We start from the raw sequence: 22,143 nt of genomic DNA, 5'->3' as shown, positions 1-22,143 counted from the left end.
AAAGACAATGTGGGCCGAAGGGCCTGTACCATGCTGTAAAAGATAGCACTACTGAACACCTGATGGTTTTGACACCCAAATAATATTCTACCAACCCAAAACAAAGCTTACCATGTTTTCTGTTCTCAACTGACCTTCTGTCTGTGATATTCCCTGGGCATTCTTATTTTATGGAAGGACCTTTTAGGCATGTTGATCAGTGGCCTTTGGAACAACTAGATATGGTACATCTATTGGGTACCTGCCCCCCCCCACCCCCAATCTATCCTGCTGGTTGCATTCTTGAAAAATCTCGATTAGATTTGAAACCCACAATTTCCACTTCACAAAGCAATATAAACACCGTCCAATACAACAATGACAAAGTAAACAATGCAGTGTGTAAACAGTGCACAATTTCATTGTGGTTATTGTTTACACAGGAAAAAACAAGCTAATGACTAGAAATAAATCTGGAGTTACAGCTCTGTGGAGATTGTATAAAAAGCCCCCAGGCTGATCAGCTGGTTGAGTGGTACTGTAACAGCCTTGTGCTGAATTTCAGCAAGATCAAGGAATTGATTGTGGACTTCAGGAAGGGGAAGTCAGCAAACACCCACCAGCCTTTATTAAGGGCTCAGCAGTAGGAAGGGTGAGCAGCATCAAATACTTAGATGTTCACATCCCAGAGGACCCAATACATCAACACAATCGCAAAGGAATGCCAGCGACTAAACTCTAGCTGCACAGCCGCCAGTGTGCTAGTTTCTCCTTGCGTAGCTGGAGTCATTGAAAATACACTTCATTAGCAGTTTGAAGAGATTTGATATGTCACCAAAGTCTCCAGCAATTTTCTACACACGTATGGTTCAAACTTCAAAGTAAATTTATTATCTACATTTTTTGTCACCACAGAGAAAACAATGAAACATAGAAAATAGGTGCAGGAGTAGGCCATTCGACCCTTCGAGCCTGCACCGCCATTCAGTATGATCATGGCTGATCATCCAACTCAGAACCCTGTACCTGCTTTCTCTCCATACCCCCGATCCCTTTAGCCACGAGGGCCATATCTAACTTCCTCTTAAATATAGCCAATGAACCAGCCTCAACTGTTTCCTGTGGCAGAGAATTCCACAGATTCACCACTCTCTGTGTGAAGAAGTTTTTCCTCATCTCGGTCCTCTCGGTAAAAGGCTTCCCCTTTATCCTTAAACTGTGACCCCTCGTTCTGGACTTCCCCAACATCAGAAACAATCTTCCTGCATCTAGTCTGTCCAATCCCTTTAGAATTTTATACGTTTTAATAAGATCCCCCCTCAATCTTCTAAATTCCAGTGAGTATAAGCCTAGTCCATCCAGTCTTTCTTCATATGAAAGTCCTGCCATCCCAGGAATCAATCTGGTGAACCTTCTCTGTACTCTCTCTATGGCAAGAATGCCTTTCCTCAGATTAGGGGACCAAAACTGCACACAATATTCTAGGTACGGTCTCACCAAGGCCTTGTACAACTGCAGTAGAACCTCCCTGCTCCTGTACTCAAATCCTTTTGCGATGAATGCCAACATACCATTTGCCTTTTTCACAGCCTGCTGTACCTGCATGCCCACCTTCAATGACTGGTGTACAATGACACCCAGGTCTCGTTGCATCTCCCCTTTTCCTAATCGGCCACCATTCAGATAATAATCTGTTTTCTTGTTCTTGCAACCAAAGTGGATAACCTCACATTTATCCACATTAAATTGCATCTGTCATGAATTTGCCCACTCACCTAACCTATCCAAGTCACCCTGCATCCTCTTAGCATCCTCCTCACAGCTAACACCACCGCTCAGCTTCATGTCATCCGCAAACTTGGAGATGCTGCATTTAATTCCCTCGTCTAAATCATTAATATATATTGTAAACAACTGGGGTCCCAGCACTGAGCCTTGCGGTACCCCACTAGTCACTGCCTGCCATTCTGAAAAGGTCCCGTTTACTCCCACTCTTTGCTTCCTGTCTGCCAACCAATTCTCTATCCACATCAATACCATACCCCTAATACCGTGTGCTTTAAGTTTGCACACTAATCTCCTGTGTAGGACCTTGTCAAAAGCCTTTTGAAAATCTAAATATACCACATCCACTGGCTCTCCCCTATCCACTCTAATAGTTACATCTTCAAAAAATTCTATAAGATTCGTCAGACAAGATTTTCCTTTCACAAATCCATGCTGACTTTGTCCGATGATTTCACCTCTTTCCAAATGTGCTGTTATCACATCTTTGATAACCGACTCCAGCATTTTCCCCACCACCGATGTCAGGCTAACAGGTCTCTAATTCCCCGGTTTCTCTCTCCCTCCTTTTTTAAAAAGTGGGGTTACATTAGCCACCCTCCAATCCTCAGGAATTAATCCAGAATCTAAGGAGTTTTGAAAAATTATCACTAATGCTTCCACTATTTCTTGGGCTACTTCCTTAAGCACTCTGGGATGCAGACCATCTGGCCCTGGGGATTTATCTGCCTTTAATCCATTCAATTTACCTAACACCACTTCCCTATTAACACGTATTTCCCTCAGTTCCTCCAACTCACTAGACCCTCGGTCCCTTACTATTTCCGGAAGATTATTTATGTCCTCCTTAGTGAAGACAGAACCAAAGTAGTTATTCAATTGGTCTGCCATGTCTTTGTTCCCTATGATCAATTCACCTGTTTCTGACTGTAAAGGACCTACATTTGTCTTGACCAATCTTTTTCTTTTCACGTATCTATAAAAGCTGCCTAGCTTTCTTCTGTCTCTCCAGGTAATCCTGGACAGTCTCGATGATGCTGAGATCAGAGCTCTGTGGGGGCCTTAGGATTTAAGTCCAAGATGCCCTGGACTTTTGCACAGTACTGTAGAAGGGGGAATTGAACCCAGGCTGCTGATGCTGTAACAGTGTCACACTATTGACTGTGTTACTGTGCTACTCAAACTCATCCACAACATGTAAGATTTGTTGGATCTGGAGATAATTTTGTCCAGAAGGTTCTTCAGAAGTCAAGAATGAAGCATAAATCTTGTGTTTACAGAGATTTCATTAGATGCTCTGAACAGAGAAATAACACAGAACATTGAAATCTATAGCACATTACAGGCCCTTCGGCCCACAATATTGTGCCGACCATGTAACCGACTCTTGAAACTGTCTAGAATTTCCCTAGCGCATAGCTCTCTATTTTTCTAAGCTCATGTACTTACCTAAGAGGCTTGTAAAAGTCTTCATTGTATCCGCTTCCACCACCGTCGCCAGCAGTGCATTCCATGTACCCACTATTCTATGTGAAAAACTTATTCCTGACATCCCCTCAGCATCTATTTCCAAGCACCTTAAAACTATGCCCCCTTGTGTTAGCCATCTCAACCCTGGGAAAAAGCCTCTGACCATCCACAGGATCAATGCCTCTCATCATCTGATACACCTCTATCAGGTCACCTCTCACCCTCCGTCACTCCAAGGAGAAAAGGCCAAGTTCACTCAACCCATTCTCACAAGTTACACCCTCCAATCCAAGCAACATCCTTGTAAATCTCCTCTGCACTCTCTCTATAGTATCCACATCCTTCCTGTAGTGAAGTGACCAGAAATGAACACGGTACTCCAAGCGGGGTCTGACCAAGGCCTTATATAGCTGCAACATTACCTCTTGGCTCTTGAACTCAATCTCACAGTTGATGAATGCCAATACACCATAGGCCTTCTTAACAACGCTGTCAACATGTGCAGCAGCTTTGAGGGACCTATGGACATGGATCCCAAGACAGAATATAATATTAATGGAAATATTAATATTAATATTAATGTGCAGCAGCTTTGAGAGTCCTTTAAACATGGATCCCAAGATCTCTCAGATCCTCCACACTGCTAAGAGTCTTCCCATTAATATTATATTCTGTCTTCAAATTTGACTTACCAAAATGAACCACTTCACACTTATCTGGGTTGAAGTCCAGCTGCCACCTCTCAGATCAGTTCTACATCCTAGTCAAGTCTCGCTGTAACCCCTGACAACCCTGTAGACTATCGGCAACACCCCCAACTCTGTGTCATCAGCCCAGTGTACTGTCAGCCAGAACTGAAGGAAGAGACAGAGAACAATGAAGTTACGGTTGTCTTACACTGAAATCTGGCTCAAACTAGACAGATGAGGAAATTCCTTGCTAAGAACCCTGTATGAGACCGTTTGATTCATGGTGGGACACAGGCTGCAGAGAAAAAAATCTACAAAAGTACTGAACCAGAGAGACTACATATTACTGAAAATCCACTGAACATTTACAGACAAACAGGTGACTTTACAAACATAAAAGCAAGCATGAGGAAAATTAAATTACAAGAAAAATTACAACTCCGATGTTAGGTGCTTTCCTGAACTTGTCCCCACTGCCTCTCATCGTCTCTCTGAACCTTTCCCCTCTGTGTACCTGTCTGAGGGGTTGAGATGCTTCCCTCTCATTTCCAAATAGTGCAGAAAGATGGACAGCACTGGGGGACTGTTCAGCACCGTGAACTGAGATGCACCACACCAGCAGGCTCCAGGTGCAGAAATATCAGGTGCTGAAGGACAAATGTCGATGCATTTGACCCCTTGCTCCAGCACAGGGGTATGCGCAGAGTCCAACTGTGCCCTTGGTAACCTCAATATTGCAACCAGTTCAGCCCTTTGCAATTGAGTGGTGTTGCCTCAGGATTTAGGGGAGGAGATTTCGGGTGGAGAGCAACACACGCAAAATGCTGGAGGAACTCAGCAGGTCAGGCAGCACCTATGGAAATAGACGAAGAGGAACTGCTTTTCCCCAGAGACCAGTGAATCTGTGGAATTCTCTGCTCAGGAAAGCAGTAGAGACGATCTCAGTGAATATATTTACGACACAGATTTTTGCATGGAAGGGGAATTGAGGGTTGTGGGGGGGGAAAGGCAGGTCGATGAAGCTGAGCCCGTGGCCAGCTCAGCCATGATCTTATAGAATGGTTTGACAGGCCAGATGGCCTACTCCTGCTGCTAATTCTTATTCCACTTCGTGAGAAAGGCAAGTGGCTCATTTTCCTTCCTTTTACATTCAATTTCTTTAATGTTAGTATTTTAATTGACTAATTTGTTAACTAATTAGATTCACTAATTTTAAAATGTATAAATGTTATTAAAACATGTAATTATTATTTAATTAATAAAAGTATTTCAACTGGCTTCAGACATCTGAAGATCTGAAATAATCTGGGATCGGAGGAAGAGACCTAGTGAAGACAGGGGCTTTTTATTGGGCAGGGTCCCCCCTCTCCCTTGCGGCCAGACCACCTCTCACAGATGGTGTCGCCCTGTGGCATGACTGCCAGCAGCACTGGCAACAGGGCGTTGGAGGATATGGCGTTAGGTGTGCCATGGGAGGCGATGGCAAGAGACCAGTACAGGGCAGCCAGCTGCAGCCCAGTGGAAGTGCCCCCTGCTGGGGGATGCAGCAAGTGATGCTTCCAACAACTTCAAATTCTTCATCTGTGTGTATCACCCTGCGAGGTGAGCCCAATGTTGGATGAGAGTCTAACTTTAGTTTAACTTTCTTTATGCTTGCATGTTTATACAATCTACCTGTAATTGTCAGTGAATGTTCAGTAATAGTACAACTGGTTCTCTATTTTTCTGCACCGTATCATGCCACTGAACCTGACTGACTCACAAGTTGCCCATTGTCAATGGAATTTCTCTTAACTGTCCAGTCTAGGCTAGTTTTTAAGTGCAAGGTGACAGTAATCTCTTTACTCTTTTCCCTTTTCTCTTTCTTCTCCTCCTTCACGTTCTCTCACTGACAAATATAGCCATTTGGTGCCTATTACGACTAGGTTATAAACACCAAATAAGAACAGCTGTAACCACAATACCTATGCCTCAGAATTTAACTTCCGAAGAACCTTCTGGATCATATCATCGCCAGATCTAACACCAATGCGTGGCCGAGAGTGGGTCGCAGATCGAAGAGGATGTTAGTTACCACACGTCTAACTCCCACAGACTTAAACAAATCCAGCCATTTGTAATGGGAGTATCATGTTGGACACATTCTGTATAACTTTTCCACTTCTTGAACAAAAAAAAATGATGGCACCCACATCACCCAGGTCATGCCTTGTTCTCATTGCTGCCATCGGGAAGGAGGTACAGAAGCCGGAGGGCACACACTCCGCAATTCAGGAAAAGCTTCTTCCTCTCGACCATCCGATTTCTGAATGGATATTGAACACTACCTCACTACTTTTTATTTCTATTTTTGCACTACTTATTTAACTATTTAATACATATACTTTGAGTAATTCACGTTTTTATCCTAGTATTATGTATTGCATTGTATTAAAATGCCAGTGACATTTAGCCTGACTCTGATTTAACTCTTCCTCCACATACTGAACTTAGTGTCACAGGTTTCGCTCTGCATGATATGCAGCAACATTCTGCCTGCTTTAAGAGGAGCAATCAATTTACTGAGTATCTCTGTTGTTTGCAGGGTACACATTCAGGCTTAAATACCTGCTTAAGGAGTAAAAGTGTCTTTGAAACTAGACACAAAATAGCATCATCTACGGCTAATCAGAGGCAAAATTGGCTGCATATGCTAGAAGCCAAGAGGAACCCTCAATTGAGCTGGAGGAACTCACTGGGCCAGGCAGCATCTATGGGGGGGAAATTTCAAGTCAAGTTAATCTGGACTGGAAAGAATAAGAAGTATAAAAAGACAGTGGCAAGGAGTGGAGCAAGAGCTGATGAGTGATGGGTGGATCCAGGTGAGGGAGTGATAGGCAAGAATGGGAGGGGGAGAGTGGGAAAGATACAAGAAGCTGGAAGGTGATAGGTGGAAGTGGTAAAACACTGAGAAAAATGGAATCTGATAGGACAGGGCAGTGGATCTCGGAATAAAGGGGAGGGGGAGGAGAGAGGGGAAAGATATGGAGTGATGGGGGCAGGTGGGATAAGGTAAAAAGAAGACAGGGCAGTTACCAGAAGTTCAAAGAATTGATGTTCTAGCCATCAGATTGGAGATTTATTACAGCAGGATATGAGGTGCTGTTCCTCTAATACTTGCCTACCATCCAAAGCCTCCTCTACTTTAATCAGAAGAGGAGTCGACAGACAGACACATGAGTGGGGAGTGGGAACAGAACTGAAATGGCTGGCCACCCGGAGATCCCGGCTGGAGTGAGGGTACTCGACTAAGCCTGGGAGATCAGTTACTACGCTGTTGTCTCATATCCACCTATCACCTGCCGTTCAGTGAAGACCAGTACATGCTCCGCAGTGACATACAGATCACATCACGCATTGTGAGGCACAGGAAAATCACAGTTACTACTCCTCCGCTCTGCTCTGATTCCTACTCCTGCTGAAAGACCCTGAAAGCGGGAAAACCTCAGAAACTGGAGAGCAGCAAGCAACTCTAATTGTTTTGTTTAGTGTGTTTGAACGATCCAGTGACAGGGATTAGCTGTAACACAGTGACTACACTGACAAGATGCAAGGAAGGACAAACAGGACCATGACCGAGGGAAAGGTCAGAACAAAACTGCCTCATCAATAAAGCAGTACAGAAAATGGCAAACTACAAATAGAGATGGATTTGCAGAATTCCTAGACTCCCACATTACAGGAAGCGTCCTCTCCCTTTCAATATTGGATAGGTCAGACTCTCAGTGCTCTGTGAAGTCGTTGACAAGGAGGTAACGGGATCACATTTCTGCCAACATCATTCCATTTCTTGTTGCCTGTTGCTCCATCCTATTAGAAAAGCAATTCAGGACAGCAGTGAGCTACAGGACAGACAGAAGAAGCCGTCAGAGATAGGAAAGCAGTTTTATTAATCAAACTGAGCTACCAGATATTCTGTGGATATCACCATCTTGCTGTTCAAATGTTCCATTTATCTTCATGCCTCAAGGCTTATTAAAGGTGCTTTGGAAACAATATGACGATGCACCATTGGTTTAGCTTGTGGATCTGTCCCTGGAGGCACTGTTACAGACAAATGCTCATTACAGGAAGTCTCTCGTCATCTTCACACTGTCTACTGCTGAAGTCGGAGCCTCAGTTACTGCCGGCTGTTGCTACTTCACCCTTCAGGAAGGCAGTGGCAAATACAAAGAGCTGAGGAACTGGAAATGGTTTATTACTGTTACATGTACTGAGGCACAGAGGAAAAACTTGCCTTATCAATAAGATAACAGGAAAAATGGCAGATGGAGTTAAGGCAGGCAAGTGCAAGGAATTGCACTTTGGGAGGACGGACTATGGAGGGACATACACAGTGAGCGGTAAAGCACTGGGAAGTGCAGTAGAACAGAGGGATCTGGAAATACATGTCCATAATTCTTTGAAAGTAATGTCAGAGTTAAGTATGGTCATAAAGAGAACTTTCTGCACATTGGTCTTTATAAATCAAACTACTAAGTACAGGAATTGGAATTTTATGTTGATGTTGGTAAGGCCAAATCTTGCATATTGTGTTGCAGTACAGGTCACCTACCTAAGGAAAGATTCAGTTGCTTCAAAATATATTCAGCCCCCACAATTATTTTCACATTTTACTGTTGCATTTTCTAAATTTAAAATATATTGAAGAAAGATTTTTGAGCTAATCCACAAAATGTTATGCATCACGTCAAATCAAAAGAAAAATCACAAAACCTGTCAACAATTTACTAAAATTAAAAACCAAAATTGTGAGGCTGAGTAAGTATTCATCCCCTTCGTAATTACAATGCTAACTAACCTTAGATGTAATACTATATATTACCTTACCAACTCATGGGCAATGCCAGTGTCCCAGCAGCCAAGAAGAATGGGTCTGTTAGGATCTGTGGTGATTTTAAGATTGCCATCAACTGAAAATAGATTAATACCCTCCGCCCAGGATAGGAGATATCTTTGCAATCATTTCTGGAGGAAAACACTTCAGCAAAATGAACTTGGCTGATGCCTACTTGCAGATAGAGATGGAAGAAGAGTCCAAAGTGTTTCTCACCATAAACACTCACAAAGGGCTTTAACACTATAATAGGCTTATTTCTGGAGTAGCATCTGCATCTGGCAGAAAGCTATGGGCCAGGTGCTGCAATGCTGCCCAGGCAGTGCTAACTGAATGACATCACTGTCACCAGTGAGGATGATAAGGAACATCTCTAAAACCTCAAGACAGTGTTAAAAAGATTAGAAGGTGCGGAGCACGACATGACAAGTGTGAATTCTTTAAAACAACAATCCCTTACTGTGGTCACACCATTGACACCTAAGAATTACACAAGTGTGCTAAGAAAATTCAGGGAGTGCAGGATGCCCCAAGGCCAGAGGATATGTCACAGCTGTGGTCCTTTTTGGGATTTGTCGACTATTATTATGAGCTCCAGCCAAACCTTGAATCCCTTGAACTCATTAATGCAGATCAGGAAGTAATGGCAATGGACAATAAGTGTGGGATGGTAAAGGAAATGGGAACATCTGACACTGCTGGAACATTATGATCTACATCTTCTATTGAAGTGACAGCTCGCTTTATGGTATAGGTGCAGTCATGTCACATGTTCTGAGTGATGTACGTGAACGCCCCATTGCCATTGCACCATGTTCCCTTACCACTACAGAGGAAACTTATGCAGAGATTGAAAGAGAGCCCTTGAGTCTGGTTTGGGGTGTAATACCTTTCAACCAGTATTTAGATGGGAGAGTTACCCTTGTTACTGATCATCAACTACTAGTGTCCTTGTTCAACCCACAGAAGGGTGTTCCACTAACAGCAGCATTATGAATGCAAAATTGTTTCTTGGAGGAAACAATTACAAAATTGAATTCAAGAGGACAACTAATTATGAAAATGCTAATTGATTGTCCCGTTTACCCTTAGAAAAGGAAGTACCAGAAAAATTTATTTTAAAAGACCATCCTCTGCGGATTTAGTTAAATTTAATAAACAAATATTTAATCCTGTTATTAAACATACATTACGAATTTGGTTTCAATTTCGTAAGTTTTTTATTTTGAAAAACTTTGTTCTTGATAGCCCTATCTTATTTAATTTCTTTTTCAAACCCTCCTGGACAGATCAAGCTTTTAACATATGGAAAAGGAAAGGTATAAAATGTTTTCGTGATCTCTTTTTTGAAGATACTTTGATGTCATTTGATCAACTTTCCAATAAATTTGAATTACCTAAATCTAATTTTTTCAGATATTTACAAATTAGAAATTTCTTACATAAAGTTTTACCATCTTTTCCTAATTCAACTTTGGTGGACATTACAGATTTGATCTTTACCTTAAATCCTTGTCAGAAGGGATTAGTAGCTTTTATTTATAATATAATTATGAAGATACAACCAGAAATATCAGTTAGAATTAAACAAGAATGGGAAAAAGAACTTCAATATAACATATCAACAGATAAATGGGAAAAAATTTTGCAAATGGTTAATTCTTCTTCTATATGTGCTAAACATGCTTTAATACAATTTAAAATTGTACATAGAGCTCATATGTCTAAAGATAAACTTGCTCGATTCTATTCTCATATTAACCCTCAATGTGACAGATGTCATTCAGAAGTGGCCTCATTGACCCATATGTTTTGGTCATGTCCCACTTTACATAATTATTGGAAGGACATATTTACTACTATTTCCTCAATTTGGAATATAGATTTACAACCTCATTTTATTACTGCAATTTTTGGCATACCAAATGAAGATGGTAATCAGTTTTCCCCTTCAATCAGACGAATGATTGCTTTTGTAACATTAATGGCCAGAAGGTCTATATTACAAAATTGGAAAGAAGTAAATCCTCCTACCACATTTCAATGGCTTTCTCAAACTATTTCTTATCTGAGTTTGGAAAAAATTAGAAGCACTATTTTTGACTCATCAATTAAATTTGAAGAAACTTGGAGACCGTTTATTCGACATTTTCATATGAATTAATTTGACCTTTTCCAGACCTTCTTTCTGCTTATTCATGTTCAGGTATGGAGTTCCGGAGTTCTTTGACACTATCATATACTTGTAAACTGTTATTATTGCCCATGTTAGTTTAGTTTAGTGTTTTATTTTTTTTTAATATATATTTTTTTCACATATTTTTAATATATTTTTTTTTCTTTTTTAATGGTTATTTTTGTTTTTTTTTCATATAATCATGTGGACTTGATTGATTAAGGTATTTTCTTTTGTTGATGTTTAGTAGGATATTGTTATCTTATTATCAATGTGATTTCAAGTCTATTGTATTCATAATTTACTTATTACTGTTATTTTTTTTTGTGTATATATGAAAATCAATAAAAAGATTGAAAAAGAAAGTAAAAGACCACCCTCTTGACGTACTCTCCCTAACACAAATCAAAAGTCTCCCTATTACAGCAGAGATGATCCAAAGGGAAACCACAAAAAAAACCCCAGAGTCTCTGGTCTATATGGCCACCCAAAATGGTAAGGATGTGCAACAGAAACTCCAGTTTCCCCATTAACATTACATCTTTGCTTTTATACGCTAATGCTCTTGAAATGAATGCTAACATTGCATTTACTTTCCTCACCACTGACTCAATGTGTAAATTAACCTTTTGGGAATCCTGCATAAGGACTCCCAAGTCACTTAGCACCTCAGTTTTTTTGTATTTTCACTCCATTTACAAAATATTCAACTCTTTCATTTCTTCTACCAAAGTGCATGACCAAACACTTCCCAATAATGTATTCCATCTGTCACTTCTTTGCCCATTCTCCTAATCTAAGATTCTATAGCCTTCTCTACTTCCTCAAGACTACCTGCCCCTTCACCCATCTTCGTATCATCTGCAACTTTTCAATAAAGCCATCATTCCATCATCCAAATCATTGACAATAAAAGGGATCGGTCCCAGCACAGATCCCTGTGGAACACTGCAAGTCACTGGCAGCCAGCCAGAAAAGACTGCCATTATTTCCACTCTTTGCCTCCTGCCAATCAGCCACTGCTTTATCCATGCAAGAATCTTTCCTGTAATACCTTGGGCTCATGGCTTGTTATGTGGCACCTTGTCAAAGGCCTTCTGAAAATCCAAGCACACAACATCAACCGATTCTCATTACAGCGTTGCACACTGTTGATGTATCGAGAAGCCTGTCCTGGCCAACATATCGATGCAGTTATGAAGGCACACCAGTGGTTACATTTCATTTGGAGTTTGAGGAAATTTAGTATGTCACCAAAGACTCTTACAAATCTCTACACATGTATGGTGGAGACTATTCTGACTAAAGGCTCCAATACATGGGATCGAAAGAGGCTTCTGCCTGTTGTAGACTTGGCCATCTCCATCATGGGTATGAACCTTACCACCATTGAGGAGATCTTCGAAGAGTGGTGGCTCAAGAAGTCTGCATCCATCATGAAGGAGCCTGATCAACCGGGACATGCCCTCTTCTCATTATCATCATCAGGGAGGATGTACAGGAGCCTGAAAACACGAACTCAACATTTCGGGATCAACTTGTTCCCCTCCATCATCAGAGTTCTGAATGATTCATGAATCCATGAACACTACCTCAATATTCCTCTTTTGTACCATTTAGTTTTTATTGTAACTTCCAGTAAGTTGTTATGCCTACACTGTTACTGCTGCTGCCAACCAACAAATTTTACAACATGTCAATGATAACAAACCTGATTCGAATATCTCCCAGTCCTGAAGGAATTCATAAACCTAAAACCAACTATTTCACCTTCCACACAACCATCTGACAAGCTGAGTGCTTCTAACATTTAACGTATGAAGGAGAGCATTTGTTATCCTCAACTGTTCGAGATAATATGCTGCAATCATGCATTTAAAAAAATAACATCTGCTTCCTTTATAATGACTGGATACCTGCAGAATATTCTTGTTCCATCACCATCAAAATTTAAAATACATGCACAACTTTAACATGGCACTTCTATTTCTATAATTTTCTTTAAAATCCTTAAAAACATCTCTCTAGCTCATAGCTGCAGAAGAAATTATCATATTAAAGAGGGCTTATAAAATTATTAATTGAATTATTCAATCCCTTGGAATAACAGGAGAGAAAATGAGAAAGTACTTCCACTGGAAATTGAAGCTGAATTGACTCACAGTGACTGGTCTGGGCACGCACAGGAGCGAACAACATTCGCCTTGCCACTGCTCAAAAGAAAGTGTGCACAAACCCTGGTTTGTCAAAAACTCACATGCTGCCTGGGTTGGGTCGCGTCGGCAAAACGGTGATGCTGACCAGCGGCTTCCCCTGGGATGGGCTAATGCGGAGTGGCTGCAAGCAACGAAGCTGAGGAGCGACCGTGACAGGCGTAAAACACTCGCTGGCCCATTACTGACTTCCGTCAGAACCAAAGGAGCCGCTCATCAAAATTCCACAGGAAAAATGACTAAGGTGGTAACTCAGACATGATGGTTCATGCCCAAAAACTGGTGTGTTATAACTTGGGTTGTCTCCATGGATACAATGATTGAATAAAGTGATTTAATAAGCACTTACAAGATGACATTTTTTCTTTATACATAAAGCTGCTTCACCAGTACACTAAATGCAAAACAAACACACATCAAATGGATTTAAGGTGAGCTTTCTAAGTGTCATTTCTCAACCCATTACCAGTGGTCCTATGATTGCTTCGAGGTGCTGACAGATCTGTATTATGTGTAATAATAAGGACTGTAGCTTATTCTGCCCAGTTTATTTCCAAACCTAATATAACACTTTTAATTCAACAAATACATACTGTAACTACGTGGCTGGTTTGAAGACTATAAAATATTGTTGCTTGAATGTATAGTCTATCATCACTGCAGAATTTGTATCTGTGCGGGACAAAGTAGGCAGATAAAAATTATTGTGGACACTACCCTTCTAGAAAGCACTATAAGACTATTGAACAAAAATTTCATCCATCTTAAAAGTTCTTTCCCAGAGGCAGTTAATCTAATCAACTATTCTAGTTAGTCCCCACCCCCCCAACCCCGTCTATCACCCACCCCATCACTGCACTGTAAACACTTTAAACCACTTTTTATAATACTGTTTACAATGTAAGCACATGCTGGTATTTATATATATTTTATTTTGTATCTGTACCTCTAACTTTATTTTTTATATAACTCTTTAATTTTTACAATTGTTGAATGTTACTTTTGTTGTTGCATGACATGCCCTGGCCAACACACCACAGCAAATCCCTGGTACACGTCAACGTATATGGTGAATAAAGTTGATTCTTGATTAATCCAGGAACATTTATAGGTGCAGGTACTGCATACAGTCAAGCGTCAATGCACAGGATTTGTGCTGGGGTTACCAGCACATTAGTAAACGTTGAGTGAATGGATAAGGAAAGTGCAAGCATTCACAGTGGAACTACTGGTGCTGCAGTCAACTCAGCTCAGGCAGGACAGAGATACTGGTGCCTGAGGGGAGCACAGCAATGCAGCAGAATGGTAGTGGGGGAAAAATGCATCGACCAGACTTGCATTCTCACAAACACACTGAACAGTGATTTGACTGACGCATTCCTACATGGCAAAACCCAACAGTGGCCCATCTCTTCTGGTTGAGTTCAACGCCTTCTGCACTTTAGATAATGATACATGCACATGAGACCTTACAGCTCCTGTCGACCCTGTAATCATGGTTTCCAAGGCCAATGGCACAGCATCCTCTAAGAGTGTGAACCTGTGAAAGATGCTCAACCTGGAAGACATACCGGGTCGGGTGCTGCAGATCTGTACACACCAAATGGCTGAAGTATTCAAGCACATCAGCAGCTTCTTGCTTCTGCAGTCTAGGGTTCCCACTGCTTTAGGGAGGCATCTGTTGTACTGGTGCCCAAGAAGAGTTTGGTGACTTGCCTCAGTGACATCTACCCACACACACTTGCATCCACTGCAATGAAGTTCTTTGAGAGATTGGTTATGGCACAAATCGACTCCTGTCTCAGAGGACCTGCATCCGCTTCAGATTGGCTACTGTCACAATGGGTCAACAGCAGATACTATTTCTCCGGCTGTCCAATCTGTTCAGGACAACAGCAACAGCTCTTCAATTTTCTACCATCCATGCACCTATCATTTTGCTTGAAGAAGATGAATCTGGGGGTTGTATATGGTGACATATATGCATTTTGATAACAGACTTTGAACTTTGAACTAAGAGTTTTGTAAATGCTCCTAATGTAGCTGCTTCACTGCCATCTCCGGTGAGGCAAGATCCAGATCCAGCCACCAAATATAGTCAGGGAGGCTTTGAATGGCTCAGTCCAAAACCATGTGGATAAACCATAATCTTCTGATAATCCTCGTCAACGCAGGGAAAGGAGAGTCTTCAATCGTTACTTGTGGCACAAACTTCAGCTCTCCCCTCTCCTGTGGATTCACATACAGACTTAATTCAAACTGGCACACTATGAATATCATTAGCACGAAGCAGATGTTGAAAAAAATAATCTTTAAGGGCAAGAATTTAACATTTTGACAGATTTAGGAACAGAATTGACTGGCATTGTGTTCCATGCTTAAAGTCTGGGAGGCTGGTGAGTGAATGCTTCAAGTTGCCATTGAGCATGGGGAGGAGGCCTAGATTCTGGCCTACAAGCCTGCCACATCCATGTCCCTAAACCCTTATCTAATGAGGATTTCACACATTGCTACTCCTCTGTTCTTCTACCAAAAGTTCAATATAGTGGAATTCCTGCTTCATCAGCTGTGGTGTCATGAGGTGGAGCAGGTCCCCAGGACCTCGTTCAACTGCCTGATGTTCCAGGCCCACACCCTCTGAGGTGACCGCCTTTCCATTGAGACAATGCAGTCAATGGACAAGCGTCATCACAAAGACATGACAGCACCTCTACTTTCCCGGAAGTTTGTGTGGATTCACCCTTCACCAAAAACTTTGACAAACGTTTAGATGCGCAGTGGAGAGTATCCTGTTTGATTGCATTCACAGGCTGGTATGGAAACACCAATACCCAGGAATAGAAAGGTCTACAGAAAGAGGAGGACACTGTCCAGACAATCACAAGCAAAGCCCACCCCACCAGTGAGTGCAATTACTTGGTGCATGGCCACAAGAAAGCAGCATCCATCATCAAGGACCCCCATCAACCAGGTCATGCCCTACTCTCGCTACTACCATCAGGCAGAAGACACAGGAGACTTAGGCATTTACTAGGAAAATACAATAGAAAGCTTTACATAAACAGTCAAGAACTCTCTAAAAAAAGGTGCAAAAGAAGAGAAACTGTGCAAATAACAGTTATACTGAGAACAAAGAGTTCTTGATAGTGTGTGTAGGTCATAGAATCAGTTCAGAGTGTAAGCGAATGAAGTTATCCAAGTTGGTTCAGGAGCTTGATGATTTGTAGGGTAATTCAATTGTCCAATGTACGGACATTTGTTTGTTCCTAGGCTATTTTCCTCTCTCTCGCTTGCTATTTTTAGTAATTGTCCTTTTTTATTAGTCATATGCCCTTTTTGATGCCATTCACCATACACTGTAGAGGTACGGTTACTATATCATGTGATAGTTTTTATTTTCCAACAAGGATAAAACTGGCTTATGGACATCTGTTTAAAAAAGAGCAACACACACAAAATTCTGGAGAAACTCAGCAGGTCATGTAGCATCCGTGGAAATGAAAAAAACAGTCAAGATTTCAGACCCAATAGAAGTGGAGGGAATTTTTTTTTTAAACCAGGAGAAATCGATATTCATGCCATCAGGTTGGAGGGTACCTCTTCCCACCCTGTTACCTCTAAAATTGCCATCCCTTTCTCTCAATTCCTCCATCTCTACCGCATCTGCTTTCAGGATGAGGCTTTTCATTTCAGAATGAAGGAGATGTCATCCATTTTCAAAGAAAGAGGCTTCCTTTCCTCCATCATCAATGTTGCCTTCAATTGCATCTCTTCCATTTTGTGCATGTCAGCCTCCACGTCAGGATAGGTTCTTCTTGTCCTCACCTATCACCCCACCAGCCTCCGCGTCCAGCACATAATTCTCCTTAACTTCTGCCTTCTCCAACGGGATCCCACCACAAAGCATATCTTTCCCTCCCCCTCACTTTCTGCTTTCCGCAGGGATCGCTCCCTTATTCATTCATTCCTCCCCACTGATCTCCCTCCTGGCATTTACTCTAGCAAGTGGAAGAAGTGTTACACCTTATCCCTCACCACCATTCAGGGCCCCAAACAGTCATTCCAGGTGATGTAACACTTCACCTTGTGAGTCTGCTGGGGTCACCTATCGCATCTGGTGCTCCCGGTGTGGCCTCCTGTATATCAGTGAGACGCAACTTAGATTGGGAGACCGCTTCACCGAGCACCTACGCTCCACCCGCCAGAGACCAGAGAAAGTGCGATCTCCCAGTGGCCACCCATTTTAGTTCCACTTCCCATTCCCATTCCGACGCATCAATCTATGGCCTCCTCTACTGTGGTGGCGAGGTCACACTCAGGTTGGAGGAACAACACCTTGTATATTCTGTCTGGGTAGCCTCCAACTTGATGGCATGAACATTGATTACTCTAACTTCCAGTAATCCCCCCACCCCCTTCACCCTCTCTCACCTTATCTCCTTGCTTGCCCATCACCTCTCTTTGGTGCTCCTCCCCCTTTGCTTTCTTCCATGGCCTTCTGTCCTCTATTAAAACACCTCCTTCTTCAGCCCTGTATCTCTTTCACCAGTCAACTTCCCAACTCTCTACTTCACGCCTTCCCCCTCCTGCTTTTGCCTATCACCCAGTGTTTCTTCCTCCCCTCCCCCACCCTCTAACTCGGAATCCTCAGCTTTTTACCCCCTCCAGTCCTGATAAAGGGTCTTGGCCTGAAACGTCCACTGTACTCTTTTCCACAGATGCTGCCTGGCTTGCTGAGTTCATCCAGCATTGTGTGTGTTGCTCGGAATACAAGGTATTGCTCCTCGACCCTGAGGGTGGCCTCATCTTGGCACAAGAGGAGGCCATGGACCGACATGTCAGAATGGAAATTGGAATTAAAGTGTTTGGCCACTGGGAAGTTCCAGTCCGTGTTTTTCCCCGGCCTGGGCACAGCCTGTAGCTCAACATATACCAATAGTGAGGCTGGGCTGGACAGTATATAAACGTGGTGAACAGCCCTGGGGCAGTGTAGGGAAACTCAGTCAGACCCAGCTATCTGGACTGCAGTGAGTGGGGACTGGTCACATTGGAGATGTGGAACAGCTGACAGAAAGTGCACGTGCAGAGGTTAAATAACAAGGCGCACAAAAAAGCCATGGAGTGATTGAAACAGCAAGCAGCAAATACTTTGAGATGCTGTGCGAGTGAGTTGCAGCTGTGTGCAAAAACAGTGTGGTTTTCCTGTAGTAATACTAAAGGGTCAGGAGGACAACACCCACCCGTCCCTACTCTGTGACGGACAACAGAATAACTGCATGCATCTGCTCACTGCCAGCTCTACTCTCGTAAGTGTTGCAATATCGAGAAACCACTCAGATTTGTCTCTCTCCCTGCATTTCTTTTGGGGTGGGGGTGCCTTGGGCAATCATCTACTTTCTAAGCCCAACCTCAAGTGCTGCAATTAGTAAAGGGAAAAGCAGCTGAGGCAAAATCTGACTCTGCCTGAAGGTACATAAAATGGGGCAGCGATATCTTGGTTGAGCCATGGACTAGAGAAATACAGTGATGACCATTCAAAAGGGCAGATTCTGAACTTTACCCCATTGAACATCACACCCTAATTCACAGGAATTGCATCACTGCGTGACTGGAGTATGAGAATTGTACTAGCTAACACCGTGTTACAGTAGTGAACAGCAATAATGTGCAGGCCAGGTCTGGAAATATCACAATTTCTTCAATCCAGAATTCTCAAATACAGAAGTGTCACATTGCTTTCAACAACTATAACTTGCTTCAGGCATAATCTCAGAGAACTTCATCTCAAGAGATGAAGTGCTTACGTGATCATTTTAATCAATTATCAGGCACTCAGGATGGAATGTTTATAAGTAATTCATTTCTTAAATTAACCCCGCAATCCCTCAGCTGCTCTCCTTGTGACCGATTCCTGCCCGCACTCCCTTTATTTGATCACCCCCTTAGAAACTCTCACCATCCCCAGGGGAACCGTATTGCCCACTCTGGGGGCCACCCGAGATTTCAGGTTCCAGAGAAGCCCAAAACCAATGGAAGGACCTTTGCAAACAAGAGAAAATCTGCAGACGCTGCAAATCCGAGCAACACACAAAATGCTGGAGGAACTCAGCAGGTCAGGCAAAGAGTACAGTCGACGTTTTGGGCTGAAACCCTTCAGCAGTACTGGAGAGGGACCCTTGCTCCTGTTAAACTGCCCATTGAGCAGCCCTCCTCCACTGAGACAGGGGTGGTGCATCCACTAAAGACTCCTTCAGCCCACTCACCACTGTGAAACCAAGACCTGAGGGACTGCCCAGAGGGGAAGGGTGATTTCAGGCAGAAGAAAAGCAGACCACCCCAATTAAACATACACAAAACATACGTGCCTCGGTCTTGCTCCCACCATTCATCGTGCAGCAGCTGATATTTTACCCGAGCCCCGTTTTACTGCACTAACCCCACAGCTCTCAAACACCATGATATGTAAACATCGATCAACCATTAATCACATCCTCGGACGTGGGACTGGGTAAATATTTACTTTATCATGAGCCGATGGTCAAACAGGAAACATCATGCCGAGGCAGGGAGAACCTCTGCAACGAGTCATTCATATTTTATAAAGTAATAACCTCCAGGGTACATTTTCATGTGGGGGTTAGAATCACCTCATAGAATTTGGCTTGCATTTGAAAATCATTCCCTCAGTCCTTGTTACTTATACTTTCCACAGGTAACAGAACACATGAATATGACATGAGACAATACAATCGCAGAAACATAAACATGCTCAATAATGTACTAAATGTGTTAACATAGATTAATAAACACATTATAATGCTTAAATCTCCAAAAATATAATACTAACACATTAATTATTTCTATGGAAACATAGGGGCTGATGGGTTTTGTAATCACAAGCTGCTGCTCTGCAAACAGTGACCTATCTCCAAGAACAGTGCACATTGGGGGACCATTTTACACAAGAGGCACGGAAAATGGTCACTGTACTTATTCAAACAATGATTGATACAGTCCATCACGAGTAAAATCCTCCCAACCACTGAGCACATCTACATGAAACACTGATGCAGCATCCATCATAGGGACTCTCACCACCCAGGCCATGCTCTCTTCTCACTGCTGCCATCAGGAAGGTGCTACAGAAGCCTCAGGACCCACACCATCAGGTTCAGGAATAGCTTTTACCCCTCAACCATCAGACTCTTGAACCAAAGGGTATAAATACCTTAATTCAACTTCACTTGCCCCCTCATTGAAATGTTCCCACAATATTTAGCCTCACTTTCAAGGACTCTTCATCTCATGTTCTTGATATTTATTGCTTATTTATTTATAATTATTTCTTTCTTTTAATATTTGCAGCTCATCATCTTTTGTACAGTGGCTGAAAGCCCAGGTTGGTGCAGTCTTTCATTGATTCTGTTACGGTATATCATTCTATAGATTCATTGACGCGTGACCAAGTGGTTAAGGCGTTGGTCTAGTGATCTGAAGGTTGCTAGTTCGAGCCTCAATGAAGGCAGCATGTTGTGTCCTTGAGCAAGGCACTTAACCACACATTGCTCTGCGACGACACCGGTGCCAAGTTGTATCGGCCCTTGCCCTTCCCTTAGACAACATTGGTGGGAGAGTTGAGACTTGCAGCATGTTCAGCTGCCGGCCTCCCATACAACCCTGCCCAGGCCTGCACCCTGGAAACATTCCAAGGCGCAAATCATGGTCTCACGAGACTAATGGATGCCTATTTTCTATTGAGTATGCATACAAGAAAATTAATGTGTACGATGACATTTATGTACACGTACTTTGATAATAAATTTACTTTGAACGTGTTTGTGCCTATACATATATTTGTTTGAAACAATTCAATGTGGTCCTGGGACTAACCTCATAAGCACTTTTTTTTAAAAAGAAATTCAGCATGGTAACAGGCCCATATTGCCCAATTACACCCATGTGACCAATTAACCTAATAACTTGTACATTCTTGGAATGTGGGGAGAACCACAGCACCCTAAGGAAACCCACATGGTCATGGGGAGAATATAGAAAGTCTTCACCAGCAGTGGCAGGAATTAAACCGAGTTATTAGTGTTTTAATAGCAGTACACTAGCCACAATGCACCGCCATCCCACAATGGCAACTCAGCAGCTAGTGGGGCTTTGATTGGTAATGAGTTTACCCCCAATAACATTATCTCAACTTTACTGAGCAGCCAAAAAAACCACCCTGGACATTTTCTCTTTTCCCCCTCCCATTGGGCAGAAGATATAAAAGTATGAAAGCACGTACAGCCAGGCTGAATGACAGCTTCTATCCCACTGTTGTCAGACGCCCGAATGGACCTCTTGTGTGATAAGATGGACACTGTCTCACAATCTACCGTACCTCATTACGAGCTTGCACATCATCATTTACAAACAGCCAATCATCATTCTTGCTAAACCCTCTGCCCAACAACCAATTCTCAAGTCACTTCACACCACTCCCCCCTCCCCTCAAATTCTATTTGCTCTAACCCATTGACCAAGTTCCCTTGCAGGCAGGAGATAAAAAGCCTGGAAACGTGTACCATAGGCTGAAGGAGTTTCTATCCCACTATAATAAGACGATTACGTGTATAAAATTTAATAGTACAATGAGATGGACTCTTGACCTTAAAACCACCTCAATATGATCTTATTGTTTACCTGCATTGCATTTTCGTTGTTGCTGTTACACATTATTCTGCATTGCTACAGTTTTACCTTATTGCAGCCCAATGCTGTGTAATAATTTGATCTGTATGAACAATGTGCAAGACAGGCTTTTCACTATATCTCAGTACATGTGACAATGGTAAACCAATAGCAATCTACTAACCACTGTACAGCTCATGTTTTATGCCATTGCTCATTAACTAAGCACGTTTCAACTTGCAACAAGGGATAGCAGCTCCTCTGAATCTGTCA

The 22,143-nt window shown here is 42.4% G+C and overlaps 1 protein-coding gene across 4 annotated transcripts in view; it reads right to left on the bottom strand.

Annotated features, from left to right (window-relative positions):
- yaf2 (YY1 associated factor 2) overlaps positions 1-22,143 on the bottom strand; it is a 141,853-nt gene that overhangs the window by 54,407 nt on the left and 65,303 nt on the right. Inside the window, exon 1 of one of the 4 annotated variants that reach the window (XM_059977705.1) lies at positions 19,550-19,692. The exons of the other annotated variants lie outside the window; for them this stretch is intronic. Coding sequence (XP_059833688.1) covers positions 19,550-19,573 — 24 coding nt within the window. The 5' untranslated portion in view covers positions 19,574-19,692. Of the gene's footprint in view, positions 1-19,549; positions 19,693-22,143 lie in introns of those variants that run through there. 4 annotated transcript variants of the gene reach the window in all.

Source organism: Hypanus sabinus, chromosome 8 (genome assembly GCF_030144855.1).
Source record: "Hypanus sabinus isolate sHypSab1 chromosome 8, sHypSab1.hap1, whole genome shotgun sequence".
Classification (NCBI taxonomy): Eukaryota; Metazoa; Chordata; class Chondrichthyes; order Myliobatiformes; family Dasyatidae; genus Hypanus; species Hypanus sabinus.
This window is presented reverse-complemented; position numbering and strand designations above follow the sequence as displayed.